General features: G+C 40.8%; 1 protein-coding gene, 1 long non-coding RNA gene and 1 pseudogene across 4 annotated transcripts; all 3 read right to left on the bottom strand.

The window, feature by feature from the left end:
• Window positions 1-16: 16 nt before the first annotated feature.
• LOC134183520 (myotubularin-related protein 8-like) lies at window positions 17-9923 on the bottom strand. Of its 3 annotated transcripts, none has more exons than XM_062651081.1 (7): window positions 9891-9923; window positions 9718-9845; window positions 8053-8214; window positions 1881-1954; window positions 1624-1821; window positions 645-949; window positions 17-570 (listed from the first exon to the last, which is right to left on the bottom strand). In XM_062651081.1, the coding sequence occupies exons 1-5, from the start codon at window positions 9919-9921 to the stop codon at window positions 1809-1811; spliced, it is 408 nt and encodes a 135-aa protein (XP_062507065.1). In that variant the 5' UTR covers window positions 9922-9923; the 3' UTR covers window positions 17-570; window positions 645-949; window positions 1624-1808. The 3 variants fall into 3 exon arrangements, with proteins under 3 accessions (XP_062507065.1, XP_062507066.1, XP_062507067.1); XM_062651082.1 differs by having other exon boundaries at window positions 17-445; XM_062651083.1 differs by lacking the exons at window positions 17-570; window positions 645-949; window positions 1624-1821; window positions 1881-1954 and adding an exon at window positions 7821-7894.
• A 206-nt stretch (window positions 9924-10129) lies between these two features.
• Window positions 10130-15878, bottom strand: LOC134183386 (uncharacterized). The gene is made up of 5 exons (XR_009970494.1): window positions 15781-15878; window positions 15375-15498; window positions 10951-13154; window positions 10846-10893; window positions 10130-10697 (listed from the first exon to the last, which is right to left on the bottom strand). It is a non-coding gene; the product is annotated as an uncharacterized LOC134183386 (long non-coding RNA).
• Window positions 15879-16454: 576 nt separating this feature from the next.
• LOC134182860 (cilia- and flagella-associated protein 20-like) overlaps window positions 16455-20156 on the bottom strand; it is a 3949-nt pseudogene continuing 247 nt past the window's right edge.

Raw genomic sequence — 20156 nt, 5'->3', positions numbered from 1 at the left:
CAATCTCCATGTGAATATCGTCTGCTTATCTTTCATCATGAGAAAACATGACTCTGATGACTAACTCATGCACACATAATAACCGATCTGCATGCCAAATTCTAAAACATACAAATAAATGAGATCGGCTTTTCTATAAAAACAATAAAAATCAGTTACGAGTGACTGCAAACAAGCCACAGTGTTTGCACTAATCTCATAAAATTTCCTATTCTATAACAACAAATACATTGTCAACCTAACATTTTCACCACTAATTGATATCAATAACCAGGCTAAGACTCAAGCTTGTCGGTCAGACAATCAAGTATCTCCCTAATCATGTCCACTATCAGTTTGAATTGTTGTTCCTGCCGACAGTCGACGGCCGACTGAACCATACTGTGCAGGTCAGACAGTAGTGACGAGTCATCAACAGATTCTGGACTTCCAACCGTTTCCTACCCTACAAATGCAAACGCTCAACTAACAATATGCAAGCCCTACTTTTTTCACAGCCCTCCACTTCGCACACAAAGAGCAAAGAGATACAATATCATCACTCTCCACTCATCTTGTGCACATGAGAGGCTGTGAAGAAAATGAGGAAGCCACTAGACAAATGTGCTACAAAATTCCTTGTACAAACAAGCAATTTAACCCACCTGCATGCATTGTGTAGCAGCATTCATCCAACTTCACGAATGACTTCGCTACCTGAAAGTATCTTTGCAAATTGTACTCCGTCAACCCACGGATGTTTCATAATCAACTTCAGTAAAGTTCTCCTCTTTTCGCAAAGATCATCAGTGTCATTAATATTTCCCATCTCACCAGATGATATTATCTTTTGTTCATATAAATAAATGATTGGCAACATCATCATGTGCATCCAATTTTTACTACCAGTAAATGCCACTGTTTTCTAATAAGATCCTCTGCCATGCAGCTTCATTTTGTCTGCCACATCCTACAATGAGCAACAGACAGCAAAGATCCAAATGGTAAGCAAATGAATAAAAAAAGACAGACAGACAAACATACATCCATAAATTCATACAGACAGATACACACACAGACAGACAAACAGACGGACATGAAAACAACACCATTTGGCACCTTACACAACTGACTGTGTTTCGATCACCAGTTAGAGATATTAATTGTAAATAATGGTCTGTGGCAGTACTCCAGCAGGCAGGTTTACTTGCTCATTATCACGCGTTCGATCACCAAGAGATTAGAGGAACACTGCAAGGACTGTGACAATGCTTTCAGGCAGAAGCTGTAGTAAGCCTATGCTCCCACATTGAATGTGCATGGTTCAATCCTTACACATTCGTCGCGCCTAAGCTACAATTATGGTAGACCTTTTCTACGTAATGACTACATCTAACACTAGCTAGAGTAATGGTACAATCCGCATATCTACACATTAAGATTCCGTAAACTGTACTGCCGATCAGAACACACGGCAGTCTACCTATTGACTCACAGCCTCCCCTTCCAGTCTATCTCGTGCACTAAGGGCATGTCTACAAGTATGCTCATAATCTGGACAGTGCTCCTTTAACCAACTGTATGCAATTGACCTAAATTAATTGACATCACACACACACAAAGAGCATCCAATGTCCAACCCACCTTTATTTTCACTAAAGTCAATATAATTTCTCCATTTGTCTTGCATATGAGACAATGTTTTAGCTGATGAGGCCACAATTTCTTAATACTCAGTGCATGGTATCTCATCAGTCAGTCATGGATCTTATCATCAGGTGACTGTATCAGTGCCAGACTTCAGTTGTATATACATTTCACGTAACTTACTATTTATCGTACCTAGTGAGATCAATTTAAGTGAGATTGATGTAGTTGTTGTCTAGAGCTCATGTACTCACCTCCATATGAGAGTGGATATATCCAGTGGGAGAGTTTCATTGCTACCAAAACATAAATCACATCCATCTGGAGTCTGGAAACAACATACAATCTCAGCAGTGTTTTCATGCAAGAGACATTTGAACTGTATATGTACAGAAGTGCAATTGCACAAGTAATTGAAGCATGCAAAATTGATAAAAATTATGCTCGATGAATGATAAAGCTATTAAATCACAAAGACCTATAGGTAGACACAAACACCACCAACCACTGTTTCAGAAATTCATCTAATTAGAACGTTGAAGTAATATTTTTTTCATCTAGCTGTGGCTGATTGCATGCATGCTCGCAATCGATCTCTCTCACATTTGCAGTTTGTGTCAATCTTAGATCGTACACAGACCTTTGCAGACGTCCTCGCTTATTCAATTCTACAACGGCCAATTTCAGCAAGCCACACTATCTCATACAACCCGTCTACGTCTGGCTTACAGTCTGAGCTGAGAAAGCTAACACATTTAGCAAACGCGCATGCGCAAACAAGACACTGTTATGGGTAACTCTCCTGGATACTAGCCTCGCCCCAGATGCAATATTGATTGCAGTTCCGGATGCTCTGTCATCCCACTACATACTAAACACTACCACTACCCACACTGTGTTATGTGTCTGTGTCTGTTTCCTGTGTCTGTGACTTAGAGCAAGAGTTTTAACAATATGCAGAATGTCTTCCATCCCAATAAGCAACATGTTGCGTGCTATAAATTTTGACTAAACCAAAGTGAGAGTTTGACAATGAAGTTAGAAGATACTAGACAAGGAAACAGAAAGCGACAGAGATAGACTATGCAGTAACCAAACAAATGAAAAGAACTAACAACAAACAGAAACAATTAACAATCAACCCTAACACTAACCCTAACAAACTATCAAAGAGACAACAAACTAAAAAACATGAAACAGACAGTTGGTGTAGTCTCTCTTTTCAAAGTCGCTAAACGTCAAAAGATACCATTAACATAAGATATCACGCCTCCAATTATAGGACAGGGCTCCTGTTTGCTACTAAGGAAAACTCTGCCAACACTAAAAATATTACTAACCTCCTGGAGCCAAGCCAGGTACACGCAAGAGCACTGTGACACTAAAACCGAGGTTTTAGCCAGTGCCCTATGTCCTAACAGGATTCCTGGAACCTCTGCAGCTGATGGTCAACTCACAACCAGTGGCCACTACCATCCCCAGTCAAAGCCCATGGTAGTCATTATGCTCCTAAGTTGAGAGAGGCAGTTGTGATCTCCTAGCCCACAAGAATTACGCCTGTGCTCATCCCAGACTTCATGTTGCGGCCTAAAAGTACACCAGATGTTTCCACTCTCCAAATGCAACTCTATTAAACTACAACGAGATGCCACAATTTCCAATTTCATACTTGTAGCTAACTGTACCCTACTTGTTCATGCACTACAATACAAGAAAGCAAATTACATATAAAAACAACAGTAATAATAATAATAATAATAAAAGAGACCTACGGATGGCTAAAGGCGACAAATCTTCCTGCTGCAACTGAGGGACTGGTTGTTGCTGCTCAAGACCAAGCTCTTCAGACTTGGTACTATGAGCACAAGATTCTACATCGTGATGTCAGTCCCACTTGCCGCATGAGCAGTGTACGCCTGGAAACAGTCGACCACATTGTGGCAGGCTGTAGTGCTTTGGCACCAACGAACTACACTGATCGACACAATCAGGTGGCCTCAATTATTCACTGGGATGTTTGTCGCCATTTGGGGTTCCAGTGGAGAGCAGATGGTACAGGCATCATCCTGATAGGCTTGTGGAGACGGATGACATTACTATGATGTGGGATACCATCATCCCCACTGCAAGGAAGATCAGAGCCAATCGTCCAGACATCTGTCTCAGAAATAGGAAGACAAACACTTGTCTTTATTTTGATATCAGCTGTCCTGCTGATGGCAACATTGGCAAGAAACAGGCTGAGAAGTTGGGGAAGTACAGTGATTTGCGAGTGGAGATAAGCCGCATGTGGCATTGTCGAACACTGGTGGTTCCGGTGGTCATGGGAGCTTTGGGCACAGTGCACGCAGGTATTGCACGGTGGCTGGACATTTTTCCAGGTCATCACAACCTGCAGCACTTACAGAAAACAGTGCTTCTGGGATCTACTCGGATCCTTCGTAAAGTCATGTCTTCTTTCTAGACAGCCATGATGGTCTAAGTACTTCTGAAGCAGGGTTTGCTGCCGGTACTTGTAATAGACTTTACAAACCAGACTGATCTGGTTGAGCACGACACACATAATAATAATAACTCTGATCAGTTGGATGGGTTGTTGCACACGGTGCGTATACCTTCTCTGATGACATCCAGATGAAGTTTGGTCTGGATAAATGTGCTGTTGCACACTTTGTCAATGGTAGGCTATCTGGACACAACTCTGGAATGACGATAGGAAAAACGAAGACCATCAACTGTCCGGAACCGGGTCAAGTCTACAAATACTTAGGTGCAGATAAGAGTAATGGTATTCAGCACAGCATGATGCGGGAGAGACTCCATCATGAGTACTTCCACAGAGTGAAGGCGGTTCTCCAGACTGAGCTGTATAGTCGGAACAAGATTCTAGCCATCAATGGGTTCGCACTACCGATTCTCACTTACAGTTTTGGCATCATTCATTGGGGGTGCATGGACCTGCAGCAGCTCAATTGACGAATCAGAAAGCTCCTCTCTATGCACGGTGTCCACCATCCTTCTGCAGACGTTGACCAACTGTACGCTCCTTGCAGTGATGGGGTAGGGGGTTAAAAAGATTAAGTCGACATATCAATCTTGTATTGTGAGGCTGAACTGTTACCTTGCTGACAGTTCTGATCCTTTAATACAGATGATACGGGAATGTGACTCCAAAAAATCTTCACACTCAATCAAGCGCATGGCTTGTTGCTTTACTGCACAGGTGCGGAGGAGTCTTGCTTCGAACGACAAGTCACAGAGCTTACACAAGAATGAATCCATCTTGGTTGAAGGTGGCTTCGAGCAAGCACCTAAAACCAGATGTGAGACATTACCGTACGTGTTGCAGTTCTCTTCGTGTGTGATCCTAGAGCAAGAAACGTCTGCACGGGCAGTATTGCCGTCTCACTGAGCAACCACCTGTGGACATGAAAGAGACCTACGTATAGCTAAAGGCAGCAAAGATCTTCTTGCTGCAACTGAGGGACTGGTTGTTGCTGTTCAAGACCAAGCTCTTTGGACTTGGTACTATGAGCACAAGATTCTACATCGTGATGTCAGTCCCACTTGCCGCATGTGCAGTGTACGCCTGGAAACAGTCGACCACATTGTGACAGGCTGTAGTGCTTTGGCACCGAGGACTACACTGATCAACACAAGCAGGTGGCCTCCATCATTCACTGGAATGTTTGTCGCCATTTTGGGGTTCCAGTGAAGAGCAAATGGTACAGGCATCATCCTGATAGGCTTGTGGAGACAGATGACATTACTATGATGTGGGATACCACCATCCCCACTGCCAAGAAGATCAAAGCCAATTGTCCAGACATCTGTCTCAGAAATAGGAAGACAAACACTTGTCTTCTTATTGATATCAGCTGTCCTGCTGATGGCAACATTGGCAAGAAACATACTAAGAAGTTGGTGAAGTACAGCGACTTGCGAGTGGAGATAAGCCGCATGTGGCATTTTTGCACACTGGTGGTTCCAGTGGTCTTGGGAGCTTTGGGCACAGTGCACGCAGGTATTACACGGTGGCTGGACATTATTCCAGGTCATCACAACCTGCAGCACTTACAGAAAACAGTGCTTTTGGGATCTACTCGGATCCTTCGTAAAGTCATGTCTTCTTTCTAGACAGCCATGATGGTCTAAGTACTTCTGAAGGTGGGTTTGCTTCCGGTACTCGTAATAGACTTTACAAACCAGACTGATCTGGTTGAGCACAACACTTTATAGTCACAGCCGTGGTTTAGTGGTTAGCGACAATAGCTACCGCTCCATGGTTTGGGGTTCAAACCCCAGTGACGACAATAAATTATGAAACTTGTCTGTCTTTCTTTCTGATGTTTCTCTAGCTTTGTTCATGAGACTATGATTCATTTCAGTCGTTGGGGAGTTTCTGTAGTCTGGCGAAAGGTCCATTGAGGATGATGTTCAGCGCTTCCTGGTGGTCATTGATATCCACTAGGCATGCTGTTATGAGTTCACGGTCACCGTAATGCCTGCAATCTATATCGAATTGGCTAGTCATTGATCACCGTCTGGACTACACAGAAACGTGTACCCTGCTGGGCTCACCTGTCGGGTTGGTGGGTGCCCAGATGGAGTAAAGACCCCACTTGCCCATTATGGAGGGGCATAACGACACACATAGTTGCTTCTGGTACTTGTAATAGATTTACAAACCAGACTGATCTGGTTGAGCACAACATAATAATAACATCTGCCTCAGAAATAAGAGGACAAACACTTGACTTCTTATTGATATTAGCTGTCTTGCTGACGGCAACAATGGCAAGAAACATGATGAGAAGTTGGCGAAGTACAATGACTTGTGAGTGGAGATAAGCCACATGTGGCATTATGGAACACTGGTGGTTCCGATGGTCTTGGAAGCTTTGGGCACAGTGCATGCAGATATTGCACGGTGGCTGGACATTATTCCAGGTCATCACAACCTGCAGCACTTACAGAAAACAGTGCTTCTGGGGTCTACTCGGATCCTTCGTAAAGTCATGTCTTCTTTCTAGACAGCCGTGATGGTCTAAGTACTTCTGAAGCAGGGTTTGCTTCCGGTACTTGTGTCTGGTTGAGCACTACAATAATAATACGCCGGGTTGGTGGGCTCCCAGATGGGGTAGAGACCCCACTTGCCCATCATGGATGAGCATACCGACACATAGTGGTTAGTGGCCTCCATTATCCACTGGAACATTTGTCATCATTTTGGGGTTCCAGTACAAAGCAGATGGTACCGGCATCATCCTACTGCACTTTTGGAGACGGACGACATCACTATGATGTGGTATACAACAATCCCTACTGCAGGAAGATCAGCGCCAATCGTCCTGACATCTGTTTAAGAAAAAAATAAACTCTTGTCTTCTTATTGATGTCAACTGTCCTGTTGGCAACATCGCCAAGAAACAGGCTGAGAAGATGACAAAATACAGTGACTTGCAAGTAGAGGTTAGTCGCATGTGGCAGGGTTGGTGTGGAGGGTTGGGCACAGTAGACGCAGGTATTGCACAGTGGCTGGACATTACAAAATACACCAGCTACAACCTCAACATATGGTGAAGGCCAGAATTAGAAAATTCTTTGGAGCAGTGAATGCAATTCTGGGACAAATTGATGGTGTGTGACAAAGTATGGTTGAAAATTGTGGACATAAAACTTTTTCTGGTACTGGCATTTGCATCTCATTTTGAGATTATGACAGATCTGATGTATCATACATGGTTATCAAGCACTTCGAAAGGGTGTCAGATGCGGGCTTGGAATGAGAAAGTATGAATCCATTCATGATTGACTGAAGGATGGTTTCCAAGAAGCTATGATAAGGGCTAAGGACATGAAGCTTAAATATTTACAAAGAGCAGGACAGTCAGTTAATTATTTAGTGAGAGGTCTATTTATATTAACTGTAGATAAAATGTTGCATGTAGGAATGGTGCAGATATATTGTAGTTTGTGCTGTCTGTTGTAGCTAGTATATTTTGTAGTCCGTTAATTAGCTGTACGTCTTATGTCTTAGTTGCTTTTATGTTTGCCCCAAGAGAGAACTGTAACTTTTAGGCGCAACAGAAATATATCATTCATTCATTCATTCTTATTCCAGGTCATCACAAAATGCAGTACTTACAGAAAACAGTGCTTCTTGGATCCAGTCGGATCCTACGTAAAGTCATGTCTTCTGTTCAGACAGCCATGATGGTCTAAGCACCTCTAACGCAGGGTTTGCCTCAAGTGCTTACAAGGGACCCTAATTACAAACCAGACTGATCAGATTGAGCATGACAAAATAAATAAATAAATATATAAAATAATAAATAAATAAACTAAATTTCCATGAGTAAGCTATGTATCTATGCCCCTAAACACCAACATCTTGCATCTTTGTTGATCCTGCTTAATACTTACTTGGTTTAGAGATGTGCACCAGAGTATAATAGCTGTCTTGTCATTCACAATCTTTAGCATAATGAATGTGAATAGCCTGAATGTTTTGTAGGTTATCTTCAAGGGCGAGCCTTTCGTGTTTAATGGTAGCGTTTCCACTTGTAAGATGTGAGTATGCAAAAGCTAACCACAAAAACACAAATTGAAAGACATACACCACATAAACAAATTAAATTCTGGTGCCTACAACAAAGTCCTAGATGTGAGATCCAAATACAAACAGATGGACAAACTGACAAACTAACTGAGACAGACAGACAAACTGACAAACTAACTGAGACAGACAGACAAACAGACAGACAGACAGACAGAGAGGCTTCAACACAAGCTCTCAAAAGAAAATGCTAAAGTGGAAGCTACTTGCTTAATAGAGAATGCAACTTCATTTCGAGATGCCGCTAGATTTCGCTCTCAGCAAAGCAAAGGCGCAGGCTCTTGGTTGTCTGCTATTCCAACTTCGGGGAAGCTTGCACTTAAACCCTCCGAACTTCGGTTGATGGCTTACCTGAGACTTGGACTTTCCTTGCCTTTGTGTGATAATATTCAGAAGTGTGACTGTGGACGAGCAACTGGTGACTCAAGCGGATATCATCAGATTACATGCAAAACAAGGGATGGTCCTGTGTGGTCACATGACTCGATCATGTCTGTGTGGTCAGAGTGTCCAAACGATATCAAAAATCAACACAAAAAAGAGCCAAAAGATAAATATGCTACATCTGACAGCCGCCCAGACATTGCCGCTTTTGATACTGGTATTGATTCCAACGTAGAGTTAGATATAGCACTTGCTCATCCGTGGAGTTCGAACATATTTCCAACGTCAGCCACTATGAAGGGAACAGTCGCTGCTAGAAGGGAAGACAGGAGTTGCCTTGCTATGAGAAAGAAAAACATCCTGGTGGATTGTCTGTGAGAGTGGTTCCACTAGTCTTGGAACATTTTAGAAGATGGGGCAAGAAGGCAGAGACCTATTTAGATGATTTGTAAAAACAATCAAAGGATGACTTTGGAAAATCAAACAGGGCAGAGTTTAAAGACTATTGGCGTCAAAGAATTGCCATTCAATTGCAACGTTGCAATGCCAATGTACTTCTAAAGAAAATCAGTAATGCCTTGTCGGGACAGGCCAAGTGCCCAGACTCGTAGATGTTCTATAGAAAGGATCACATGATCCCTTTTAACCAATTAGTAGTTAAATATCTACTTTATTTAGTTGTTAGTTGTTTTCTCTTGTGTTTATCGTCATAGGACACACGTAGATAGCCATTTGCTATTTTATCCTAATTCAAATATAAAAAATATACGACAGACAGACAGACAAACAGACAGACACATGCATGCACACGCACACGCACACACACACACACACACACACACACACACACACACACACACACACACACACACAACCAGACAAAATATACAAAACAGGCAAACACACAGACAACAGGAAACGCACAACAAACAAATAAACAAAAAAGACAAACAAGCAAACAGACAGACAAATTGACAACTAGTAAATAGACAAACAAACATACATACAAACAAGGGACATGTGTACACGTGAGCTACTGTACCCAGACAGACAGACAGTATATCCCGCCTATCACTCATTATCCTTACCCATGTTTCTCTTCCTACGGTTTGATTGTGAAAGATAAGATGAGTTGGTGTCACGTAAAGACTGCCTTTATGTGTTTTCTTGTGTGAGCTGCAAGTGAACGTCATCAATCTGGAAAAAACGACGACTTCTACGCTTAATCAACACAATACTATTAGATAAACGATTTCTATACCTTGGGTACACGGTGTACTAGTGTGCTTCATCTGCAGCCTGGCGACAATTAACATGCCAAATTTTAACTTCTAACGCGCGCTAGCATTCTAAAATTTTGTGTTGTAAATATTTTAATTAATTAATTAATAATTAATACGCAATAGGTTGTGTGATAGCGCAAATAAGACTCGCTAACATTATACTGTCTTAGATTGCACGCAATTTCTGTGCTGTCTCAATCATTTTCCATGATTTGATGCAGAAAACGGACTAAACAATTGCAGAATCATGTTGACAGAATCTCGATAAACTATTGTTTACAAATATTTTTGTTCAATTCGATTGACACCACATTGCTATACTATTTACAGCGCATTTACAAATAAATCTAAAACTATTACACAAAGGTCGAAACTGATTTCCAGTCACTAGATTAAAGTCACGTGACAGATGATTTGTTTGCATAAATAAGTTCTACTACATCATACCCAAATATATTACATGCCTCCTTCCTCAAAACCATCTCCAAGAGTGTTTGAACAACCAAGTCACAAGTAGCTTCTCTGTCCATTGCCTCTCTCCATTCTTCTAACATGGCTTGAGCACACAAAAAATGGTTCTGTGTATTTATCAGTGATAACGTCATTCTCTTTGCAGGAAACATATATGCTGAAAGACGGTCCCGAATTCTTGCCATCTGTGAGATACTTCACGAGCAACTTTCACTAACAGCTTAAGACTCAACATGTCATCAAGATTAGACAGTTGTGACTGTTGACACACTCTGGATGTCAACACACTTGAATGAGCAGATTCACTTTCTGAACTAGAACAAGAGATGTTTCAATTAATTACACCATTTCAGACATTATATGATTCATAGCCACAGTAGACAATCCTCATATTCACTACATGCTACTACTCAACTGTCAATGTATACAGTAAAACACCAACAGGAAGACAACTAAACTCACTCGTTGTTCGTTCATCTTGTTGTTGTCTATCACTTCCAGTTTCAATATCTATAAGGTAACATCAATTATGTACTAACCATCAATATCACAAATAATCATATTTACCTAAACTTTCTCTTGAGTCACTAAACCAGATATCAAAAGTGGGAAATTGCTCTCATGACACACAATCATTCCTCTGGTTTATCAAACCCCGTTGAGATGGATATTTATCAATGCACACCAAAGAATCATTATCTATCGATTGGGCATCTTCAGCTTCACTTGAGGGAAGAATAACGCATACAGTGAACTTGAAGCCATCCAATCCTCGTTTCTTGGCCTCATTGAGCTGATGAATAAGAAACTGACGAATGATGCTACATTGATGTTTCAGCTCATCAAGAGAAAAAACTTGACGAGGAGAACATACTGTAGCAATAATGTAATGTCAGTTTATGGTAAACCAGTTCCAGATAAAGCTCAAGATCATCATCCACATGAAAGACAGCATGACCTCGTTTCAGTTTGGGACAAGAATGTGCATATTCAGTGACACAACAAGATACCAAGCAAAAAAAGATCGGCTCGGCAGTTGTGTCAAACCATCAGGACAAAATATGAAAAAGGGAGGAAATTGAGTGGAGCCGGCCAGCTGTTGCCATGCCAACTTGATATCATATTTCTGTTTCAGCAAGCAAGGAACAAAGAATGACTGTCCAACCTTCAGCATCTCCAATGGTGTGATCATAGGACAGATGACGTCGAATAGATGCAGCAGATACAAAATGGACTCAAACTGACTTTCCTTGACACCTTTCTGCAGCAGCAGATAGTGAGCCAATGACCATGACATCATTCCTTCTTCTTTCAATTTCTTCAGAACGTCCAGAAGCATAGCGGCACATAGCTCTTATCGAGAATGGTGACAAAAACATTGAGAACATTGAATAGCCACTGCCGATCAGTAAAGACCTTTTTTTAACTCACTCACATCAGAATAAAATGCAATTGTGCTCAAACTTGATAAATATTGCAGTGCCGATCAACATTCTCTTCGTGTCATAATGTCACAGAAGTTTCAAGCCAACTCGCACACTTCTTCAATGTCGGGTATTTTGCCTTTGTTGTCATCCAGTTGAGACACCCTGCCCAACAATTTATCAAGAACTTCCCACGGCAAAGGAATAGCATCTCGTTGACTCCACAGTGACCGCACCACTGCTACAAATATCTCCTTCACCTTCAATAGCACCAGATGTGGACTGCCAGTGCCTGATCGTGTGTTGTCAACACGAAAAGTCAGTTTATTCGGGTTTTCCTCTGCCAACATCATGCAACCAGCAAACTTAATCGTTCTTCTGCACAATGTCTTGCAATATTTCTTCTTGTTCATCTAAGAATTTTGGATCCATGTCCTTTGTTTTGTTTTGTCTTGTCGACATGGGGAATGTAACTGGTGCTTGATCAATAAAGCCCTCACCAAGAAAAGGACCACAGCCCACTACTGGATGTGCCATCTTAATGGCATTCACGTAATAAGCCAACAACGGACATCTCGTCGTAGGGCCAAACGTGGCAAGACCACCTGCTTGATTCCTTGTTCTGGTCGGAACAAACATTGACGTATGGGATCTGCAAGACTCTTTGTTCCATCCATCACTATCATGTAAGTGGTTGCACTGTGCTGACTGTTGTCTGCCATCAATGCTGCGTGTGTCATCAGAAACTGCTCTTGACCACCGCAATCACACACTGTGATCAACATCATCTGTTCACTTTTTTCCAATGCAGCCTTGTCACGACGCAGTTCCTCTGCTAACTTTGCTTGCTCCTCGGTTAACTCTTTAGAAACAACAAATCGCGTAGTAGCTTCCTAACTTTGTCGTGTTGCCCTCTTTACTAGTTGCTTGTCTGACAGTTGGTAAAGCTCCCGTGTTAGTACTACGTACCTGCTGGCTGCATGGTGTTTCTGCTGTTCTTGGCTTGTCATTTTTGTCTCCTCTGTTGACTCAATTTGTTGCCGGCTTTCAACAGATGCAAGAAAGCCTCTGACAAGAACTTGATCAATGATCTCTTCTTTCTCTTTTGGTTTCAGTTCCTTCCAGTTTGTGTTTGGACCGCCTCCTGTTCTCATCACTTGTACATTTGCTCCTACTGTACTTTCCCTCTTCTCTATAAATGGCTGACCTAGAAAAGCATCTCCCAATGTCGTCTTGCCTGCTTCTTCACCAAACATGTCAATGTTCCCTTGCATTATTGTAACTTCCCCTTTTTCATAGCAACTTCATAATCAGCCTTAACAGTTGAACCGAGATGATCAATAGCACCTGCAAAGACAAAATGATGAAGACACTGACCTACAATAAAGACTGCATAACAGCTATAATGTCACCAAACAACAAACACAAAACTTATGTCAATTAGAGATAAACTTGTACGACATCACTGAATTCAATGTATACAAATATTTACTACTAATGAGATCGTTAACATTATTGCAGTATATAAAAATATTTCATGGTGAGTCACCTGCTGGACTCTTGTAGTCATACGAAAAATTCTTCAAACAAGTCATAGTCAGGGGACCTTCAATCTGGGAATAGGTTGTGTGAGGTATGGGCATGACTACAGAAGGATGGAGACAACATTTGCTGTGTAACTATCTATACCAGTGTGACAACTGGCATTGTTGTACGGAATGACTCAGCATGCATGTGCTCACAACGTCTCATCATTTAAGTAGTGCTGCATGCAGCTTTTTGCATAAAGAACATGTGGTAATAGTCTTTGTTGCCCAAAGTATCTAATCAAAGTTTGTGGTAGACAAGAACACCTTCACGATCCTATGCAACAATTGTCAGGGTCATCACATTCCTCTTGCTCTCCTGTTGCACAAGTTTCTTAATGTGGTCACCAAGAATGACACCATTTGGTTGACTGTCTTCAGTACTGGTGCATAAAATCCGTCATCGCAGCCAGGTCTCATTGATATCAAAGATTCTCTGCACTGCCTGATCTCCCTCTCTTTTGTACCTGGTGATGTGCTGCTGAGAAAGATTGACTTGACACGCATCCACTTCTGATATTGAGTCAAGGCATGTGGCACGCAGTTCACTGCAGCCTTACTAAGTAATGAGTGATTCGTAAGAATTCAATGGACACATGCAGCCGACACTACAACATTCACTGCCACCTCCTCACAAATCAAACGTAGACCTTCTCTCACAAACCCTCACACTTTCAACACGATCGTCGTCTCTTGACTCAGTACGAGATTCATCTTTGACCGACTGTCTCCTGTTTTCTCAGGAAACCTGGCTAACATAAATCAGGCACGGCTAAGCAAACTTTCCTAGAAGATTGGTTATGGCTTCCAGAAAATCTGGCTTAGGGTTAGGGACAGATTTAGTGGCTGCACTTGCTCTCTGAGGCTGTGACAGATTTCTTAGAAAACTTGAAACCGCTGTGTCAGATTCCCTGCTGTGCCTTCTGTGACAACAAAATGAGTGAACTTTGACAGCTAATTACGTGATTATTAATAAACAATATGAGATAAATTTCAGCTGACATGTAATGAAGAACTCTAGTGGTATATAAATGTGTAAGTAGCAGTGCTGTTGCTAATAATACAATCAGTTTATCAATGAGTGTCTGAAACATTGACATGACCCTCATAAATAATATCTATGGTATGATGTCATCAGCAACTGCAGTTGTACTATCTGTGATGTTTGATGCTGAATTTCCACCGGCAACAGAACTCTAATAGCACACACAACTACTAATCAATACACAGAACCTATACTGTGTGACAATCAGCTCATACATTCTCATTCAATTCTTTCAAATAAGAAATAATTCAAAAATGATTTTCTTTGAACAAATCAATTTGTGAGTGAAACTGCTTTTCTGCAGCTTGTAATGATATTTGTCCTTCCTGCCCAATAATAGACAGTATTATTAGTGCAATAAAACATAACAATATATATCACACAGTACACAGTACATATAATCAATAAATAGTTAACCAGCTTATCCAGCACATACACGATGCACAATCAGCATAGCAAGTTTGTGATAAAAGTGAACGTTAGAAAGACAATATGAATAAGACAAATGTCATGCACTATGTCCACAGAGATATTACTATAACCCTAGTGCGAGTCTAAAACAAACAATACAAAACATCAAATAATGCTGTTTGAAAAGCACATTAATCACAATCACGAGACAACAACTATACCTACTTGGCCCTACATACCTATATTAGGAATCTAGATTACTACCTAGGAAGTTTGCATGTTTACTTCCATGACAGGGTTTCAACAAATACATATTGTCTAGCTAGGACGCAGCATTTCCGTAGAATCTAGATGGTCAGAAAACTCATTTGCAACATGTTGTTGTTACTCACAATGTAATGCAAGGCGCCTATGGATACCCTACAAAAGTATTTCTATTCATTTTAACAACAGAAAAGAGATGCCATTACTAACTAAACTCATTTATTTAAACACAAAAAACTGCAATAAAATTTGCACTCTTACCCCATCCTCATGGAGAGTTGACGTTTACTAGATATTGTAGCAGTAAATCCACCAAGTCAATTGATGAATCAGCACATCCTACTTGCAACGCTGATGGAAGACCATACACACTACCGTAGTCTCCCTACGAAATACACACTAGAGTAAGTTGAGTGTAGGTCACGTGACACGTGTAAAGGGCGTGACCATATTAGAACGACAAACAGCAAAACAACGACGTAGGAGCGCATGAGACGAAACGATTCATTCACTAATACCGACGGAGAGAAAATGAGGCGGCACTTCAACCAAAGCCACCTCAACATCGTAAATGATCGTCACTTTCTCATACATTTCCTCATTTTCCAACCCGATCTCTCTAGTCTACAAACTAGATCTGTAAATTTACACATCAATCAATTCTTACCACTCTTTTCCTACTTCGTTCACATCTGCTCCTTTCTCGAGAGCCGCCGATGCTTTCTTGACATCGTTTGCACACACGGCATCAAAAAGAGCTTCACTGGAAGACACTGTATCCATACGAACGCTGCGTAAAGCACAATCGGTTTTCAGACTTTGCGCATGCGCAAATTACGTGTTATGTATAGCATTTAATTATAATCAGCTTATTAATTAATGAGCATCATGCTACATTCTATCCTAATATAAACCATAAAGATACAGATACTGCGCTGGTATCACTGCATGCCTCTTGTCGGAATGAACTAAAATGTAGGTAGTTGGAATTAATTAATGTAGCATGCGTGTGTTGTTTGCAGAATTAAATAAGCAAACAAATATTTTACATATCAGCATTCAATAAACATTTATTTTAATTAATTTTGTATCCATAATGCACACGAGTCATTATTTGTTGTGAAAGCATCAATGTGTGTCATTCTTCTGTTACACAAATGTGTCACACTCATGGACAACTACTTCCAGTAACAGAGACTGTTGCTCCAGAAAAAGCCACATAGCCTCTCTATTTAGTGATCCCAACATTAGAAACTGTTGTCAACAATACGGTCTACGTTATCTTTCTTTTCTCTCTATTGTTTATGATATAGAATGTAGAATCTCTAGAGTTGCTTGATGTCACTTCTGCTCCGCTGCTTGAGAGACCGGCAGAAAAAGCTTGAATTCTGCTGGCAGTTCATCTTCAGAGTAGAGACGATCAGAGAAAGATATACGCTATGAATAGGACAGTTGGCATGAAGTTGGACTCAAAGAGTTTCAATGTAGTTTGTCTGATATGCCCTCCGTGTAAAGCCAGAAAAGTTAAACTAGAAAGACAACTGCAAATTAATATTTTAAAGCAAAATATATTGCAATATTGTACTTAATTTTGGTCAAGTCTCAAACCTTTAAAATCTTAATTAAACGCTACAGTCAAATCTTGTGCTGAAGTTTCGTGTCTGTAAGAACATTTCAATTCCCTTACTGCCTGTAGACCACTTGCTGACGACAGAACATTTACATTCTATTTGCCTACAACAGTTTGAAGCTCTCTAACTAACTGCTCCAAAACTGCAACTCAGTTACCAGTAGTTGGCATGCAACTAGACAATTGCAGCCATATTAGCATGTCAACTTCTCAAGTAAGCTTCATCCAGCTCATACTTTATGGTAGGTGCTGACACCCTTAATTAAGTAGATGTGTTGCAAGTAGATGTAACAGAATTAGTAGACTTGTACAGATGCAATGAATCGAGTCTTACACACATCAGCAAGAGGTATGTGCACGGGGTCCAGAACTTGTATTATATTTCCTAACAATAAACTCTATACGCACAGACACACCTTGCACTAGATCTACTAGGCTTGTACAGCTCTTCTAATCTCTAACAACCAATGCAAGTCTTTAGTAGTAACTCAATCCATATTAATAACTCATCCTACTAATTAGTCTCAATACACCACACCTTCCCTTCCTTATTGTTTACTACTCCCTGTAACAATGTCTACAAATCTAAACGTTCGGTAGGACGTCTATTTCGAGCTGGATTTCTCCCTGGCTTGGCGAGTTGGATCCTCTCGATCTTCTGATTCGATAGGTGAGGATTGGTCCATTTCTGAGCAGTCCACTGAAATATATAGACCAGTGGTCGTAGGTCTATCATCTCTTTTCAGTTGATCAGCATGTCTGTGTACAACTCCCTCTTTGCTTTGGATGTGGTAATCGACAGCGCCTGGTTTTTGCTTTGGGGTGCTTGTTCTTGCTGCCTAAGTTGTTTTCTTTTTATTTTGCTGGCTAAAGTGGGTTGTAACATTCTCAACCTTGAACGTACTCTCCTTCTCAGAAATAGCTCGGTTGGTGGTGCTCCAGTTGTAGAGTGGGACGTGTTCCTATACTGAAATAGAAAGGTTGATAGTTTCTCCTTGACCTTTCCTGGTTCTTTGCTCATGTCCTTCATTGTGCTTTTAAATGTTTGGACACACCTCTCTACCGCACCATTCAACTTTGGGTGATAGGGTGCCGACTTCAGATGCTTCACTTCCATCCTTATTAAGAATTCTTTAAATTCAATTGATGTAAATTGTGGTCCGTTGTCAGACACTAAGATTTCGGGGATTCCATATCTAGCAAAAAACCTCGAAGTGCTTGAATCGTAGCCTCGGTGGTGGTTCTAGACATTGGTATGACTTCCATCCATTTCGAATAAGCGTCCACCACAAGGAAAAATTCTTCTCTAGGAATGGTCCTGCGAAATCCACATGAATCCTTTGGAATGGGATATCCAGCCACATCCAAGGATGTAAAGTAACCACTCCTGGGTCTCTGCTCGATCTTTGACACGCACTAAATCTCTTTGCAACTTCTTCTATGGCTCTATCTATTCCAGGCTACCAAATACATCTCCGTGATAGTGCTTTCATTTTGACTATTCCTAGATAACTGATATGTAATTCCTCGAGTAACTGATCTTGAAATTTCTGTGGAATGATCACTTGAATTCCCCATAAAAGGCACTCATCTTCCACGGTGGTCTCCAATCTCCTTGCAAAATAAGGTTGTAATTTTTCGTCAACTTTTGCTGGCCATCCATGTAAAGTGTACCTATACGCTTTGGACAATAATGGATCCTTTCTGATAGCTTGTCTCAAATCAGCATTGGTGATTGGTATTGAGTCCAGTTGCATTAAATTGATCTTGCTAGCTTGAGCTGAACTCTTCTCGTCAGCGTGACTCTCGTTCAAGGGTAATGTTGATAATCCATCTGCATTGCTGTGTTGGTTTGTGGATCAAAACTCGATTTGGCATTGATATGCCATGAGTAGTATTGCCCATCTTTGCAATCTAGCTGCAGTTACAGTCGGTATTCCCTTCTTAGATCCAAAAATGGTAGTCAGGGGCTTGTGGTCTGTAACCATAGTGAATGGTGAGAAATTGGTGAATTTTTTCACACCAAAAATTAGACACGTGCTTCTTTCTCTATTTGGCTATAATGTTGCTATGCTTTACTCAAGGTTCTTGACCCATAAACAATAGGACGTTCACTTCCAACAAGTATAGTATGTGATAAAACTGCTCCAATTTCTGTATGCTGAAGCATCGCATGCTAGCCGTAACGGTAGCTCACTGTTGTAGTGAACTAATACTTGAGCTGAAACAAGTTGTTCCTTCAACTTGTGAAAGGCTTCCCTGCACTACTTGCTCCATTTCCATGGTTGACTCTTTCCTAGTAGTCAATTCAGTGGTCTACAAGTCATTGAAAGATTCTTCAAGAAACAGCCATAGTAGTTTACCAGTCCCAAGAACAACTTCAGTTCTTGTACATTATGTGTTACTGGTGCTTCCTTGATTCCTTGGATTTTCTGAGGGGCGGTACTGAGTCCTTGTGCTTGTATGCAATAACCCAAATATTCCACTTTGCTCTGCATCCACTGGCACTTGTTTCGTTTCAATCTCAGACCAATTCTCACAATTGCTTTAGAACTGCTTCTAAATTATATAGTCAAACGCTCTTGATCATCCTTCCCTGTGTTGAGGATGTCGTCCAGATAACAAATGACTCTAGGAATTCCTTGCAACACACGTTCCATAATGTGCTGAAACACTGCTGGGGCGCTAGCCACTCCAAAAGGTAGTCTTGTATACTGGTACAATCCTTGATGTGTATTTACTACAACAAAAGATTTCAATTCCAATGCAAGTCTTTAGTAGTAACTCAATCCATATTAATAACTCCTCCTACTAATTAGTCTCAATACACCACAACACCTACATGCCACTATTATATACAAAATTGAAGACAATGTGAACATCAATTTAACAGGTGCTAATCACCTGCAAAAATTAAACATTCCAGAAAAATTCATCTTTAAGTCTTGTAGTCTTACAATACTGAAATGTCTATAAATGTGTATAAATGCATACCTCAGTACAGTACAGTATGTAATACTGAAATATAAAATCCACAGAAAAGTACTGTACATAAAGTTTACATTTCTCTCTGCACTAAACACAGTAGTAATATAAGCAATGCTACTTGCAATACCTGAATTAGGTTCCATCCCTCATCAAGTCTCACAGGCATTGTACATATGAATGGTTTCACTCTTGTTGTCGACTAATAATTGGAAGCTCTAAAGCGTCGTCTAACTCCTTTATCATCCAGCACCTACCAACACAACCATTTCATTAAAAACTGATGAAACAAAGCAGCAAGAAAGCATCATATACTGTCACTTCAAAAGTGAAGTATTTCTTCAAGTTCTTGATGATCATTACAAGGAAAGATAGTTTTACGCCCAAAGTTTTCTTCTGTCCTCGGCTGTGACTGTGACTGTCTCCAG

This window comes from Corticium candelabrum, chromosome 8, assembly GCF_963422355.1.
Source record: "Corticium candelabrum chromosome 8, ooCorCand1.1, whole genome shotgun sequence".
NCBI lineage: Eukaryota > Metazoa > Porifera > Homoscleromorpha > Homosclerophorida > Plakinidae > Corticium > Corticium candelabrum.
The sequence above is the reverse complement of the archived record's forward strand: the minus strand, read 5'-3'. Positions and strand labels throughout refer to the sequence as shown.

Excerpts from the sequence above, each read along its gene's own strand:
- LOC134183520 (XM_062651081.1), bottom strand. The coding sequence starts at position 9,921 with ATGAAGCACACTAGTACACCGTGTACCCAAG. Across the intron at positions 9,846-9,890 it reads TAGTACACCGTGTACCCAAG|AAGTCGTCGTTTTTTCCAGA; the intron begins GTATAGAAATCG and ends GATTAAGCGTAG. Across the intron at positions 1,955-8,052 it reads GGTGCACATCTCTAAACCAA|ACTCCAGATGGATGTGATTT; the intron begins GTAAGTATTAAG and ends TGTTGTTTCCAG.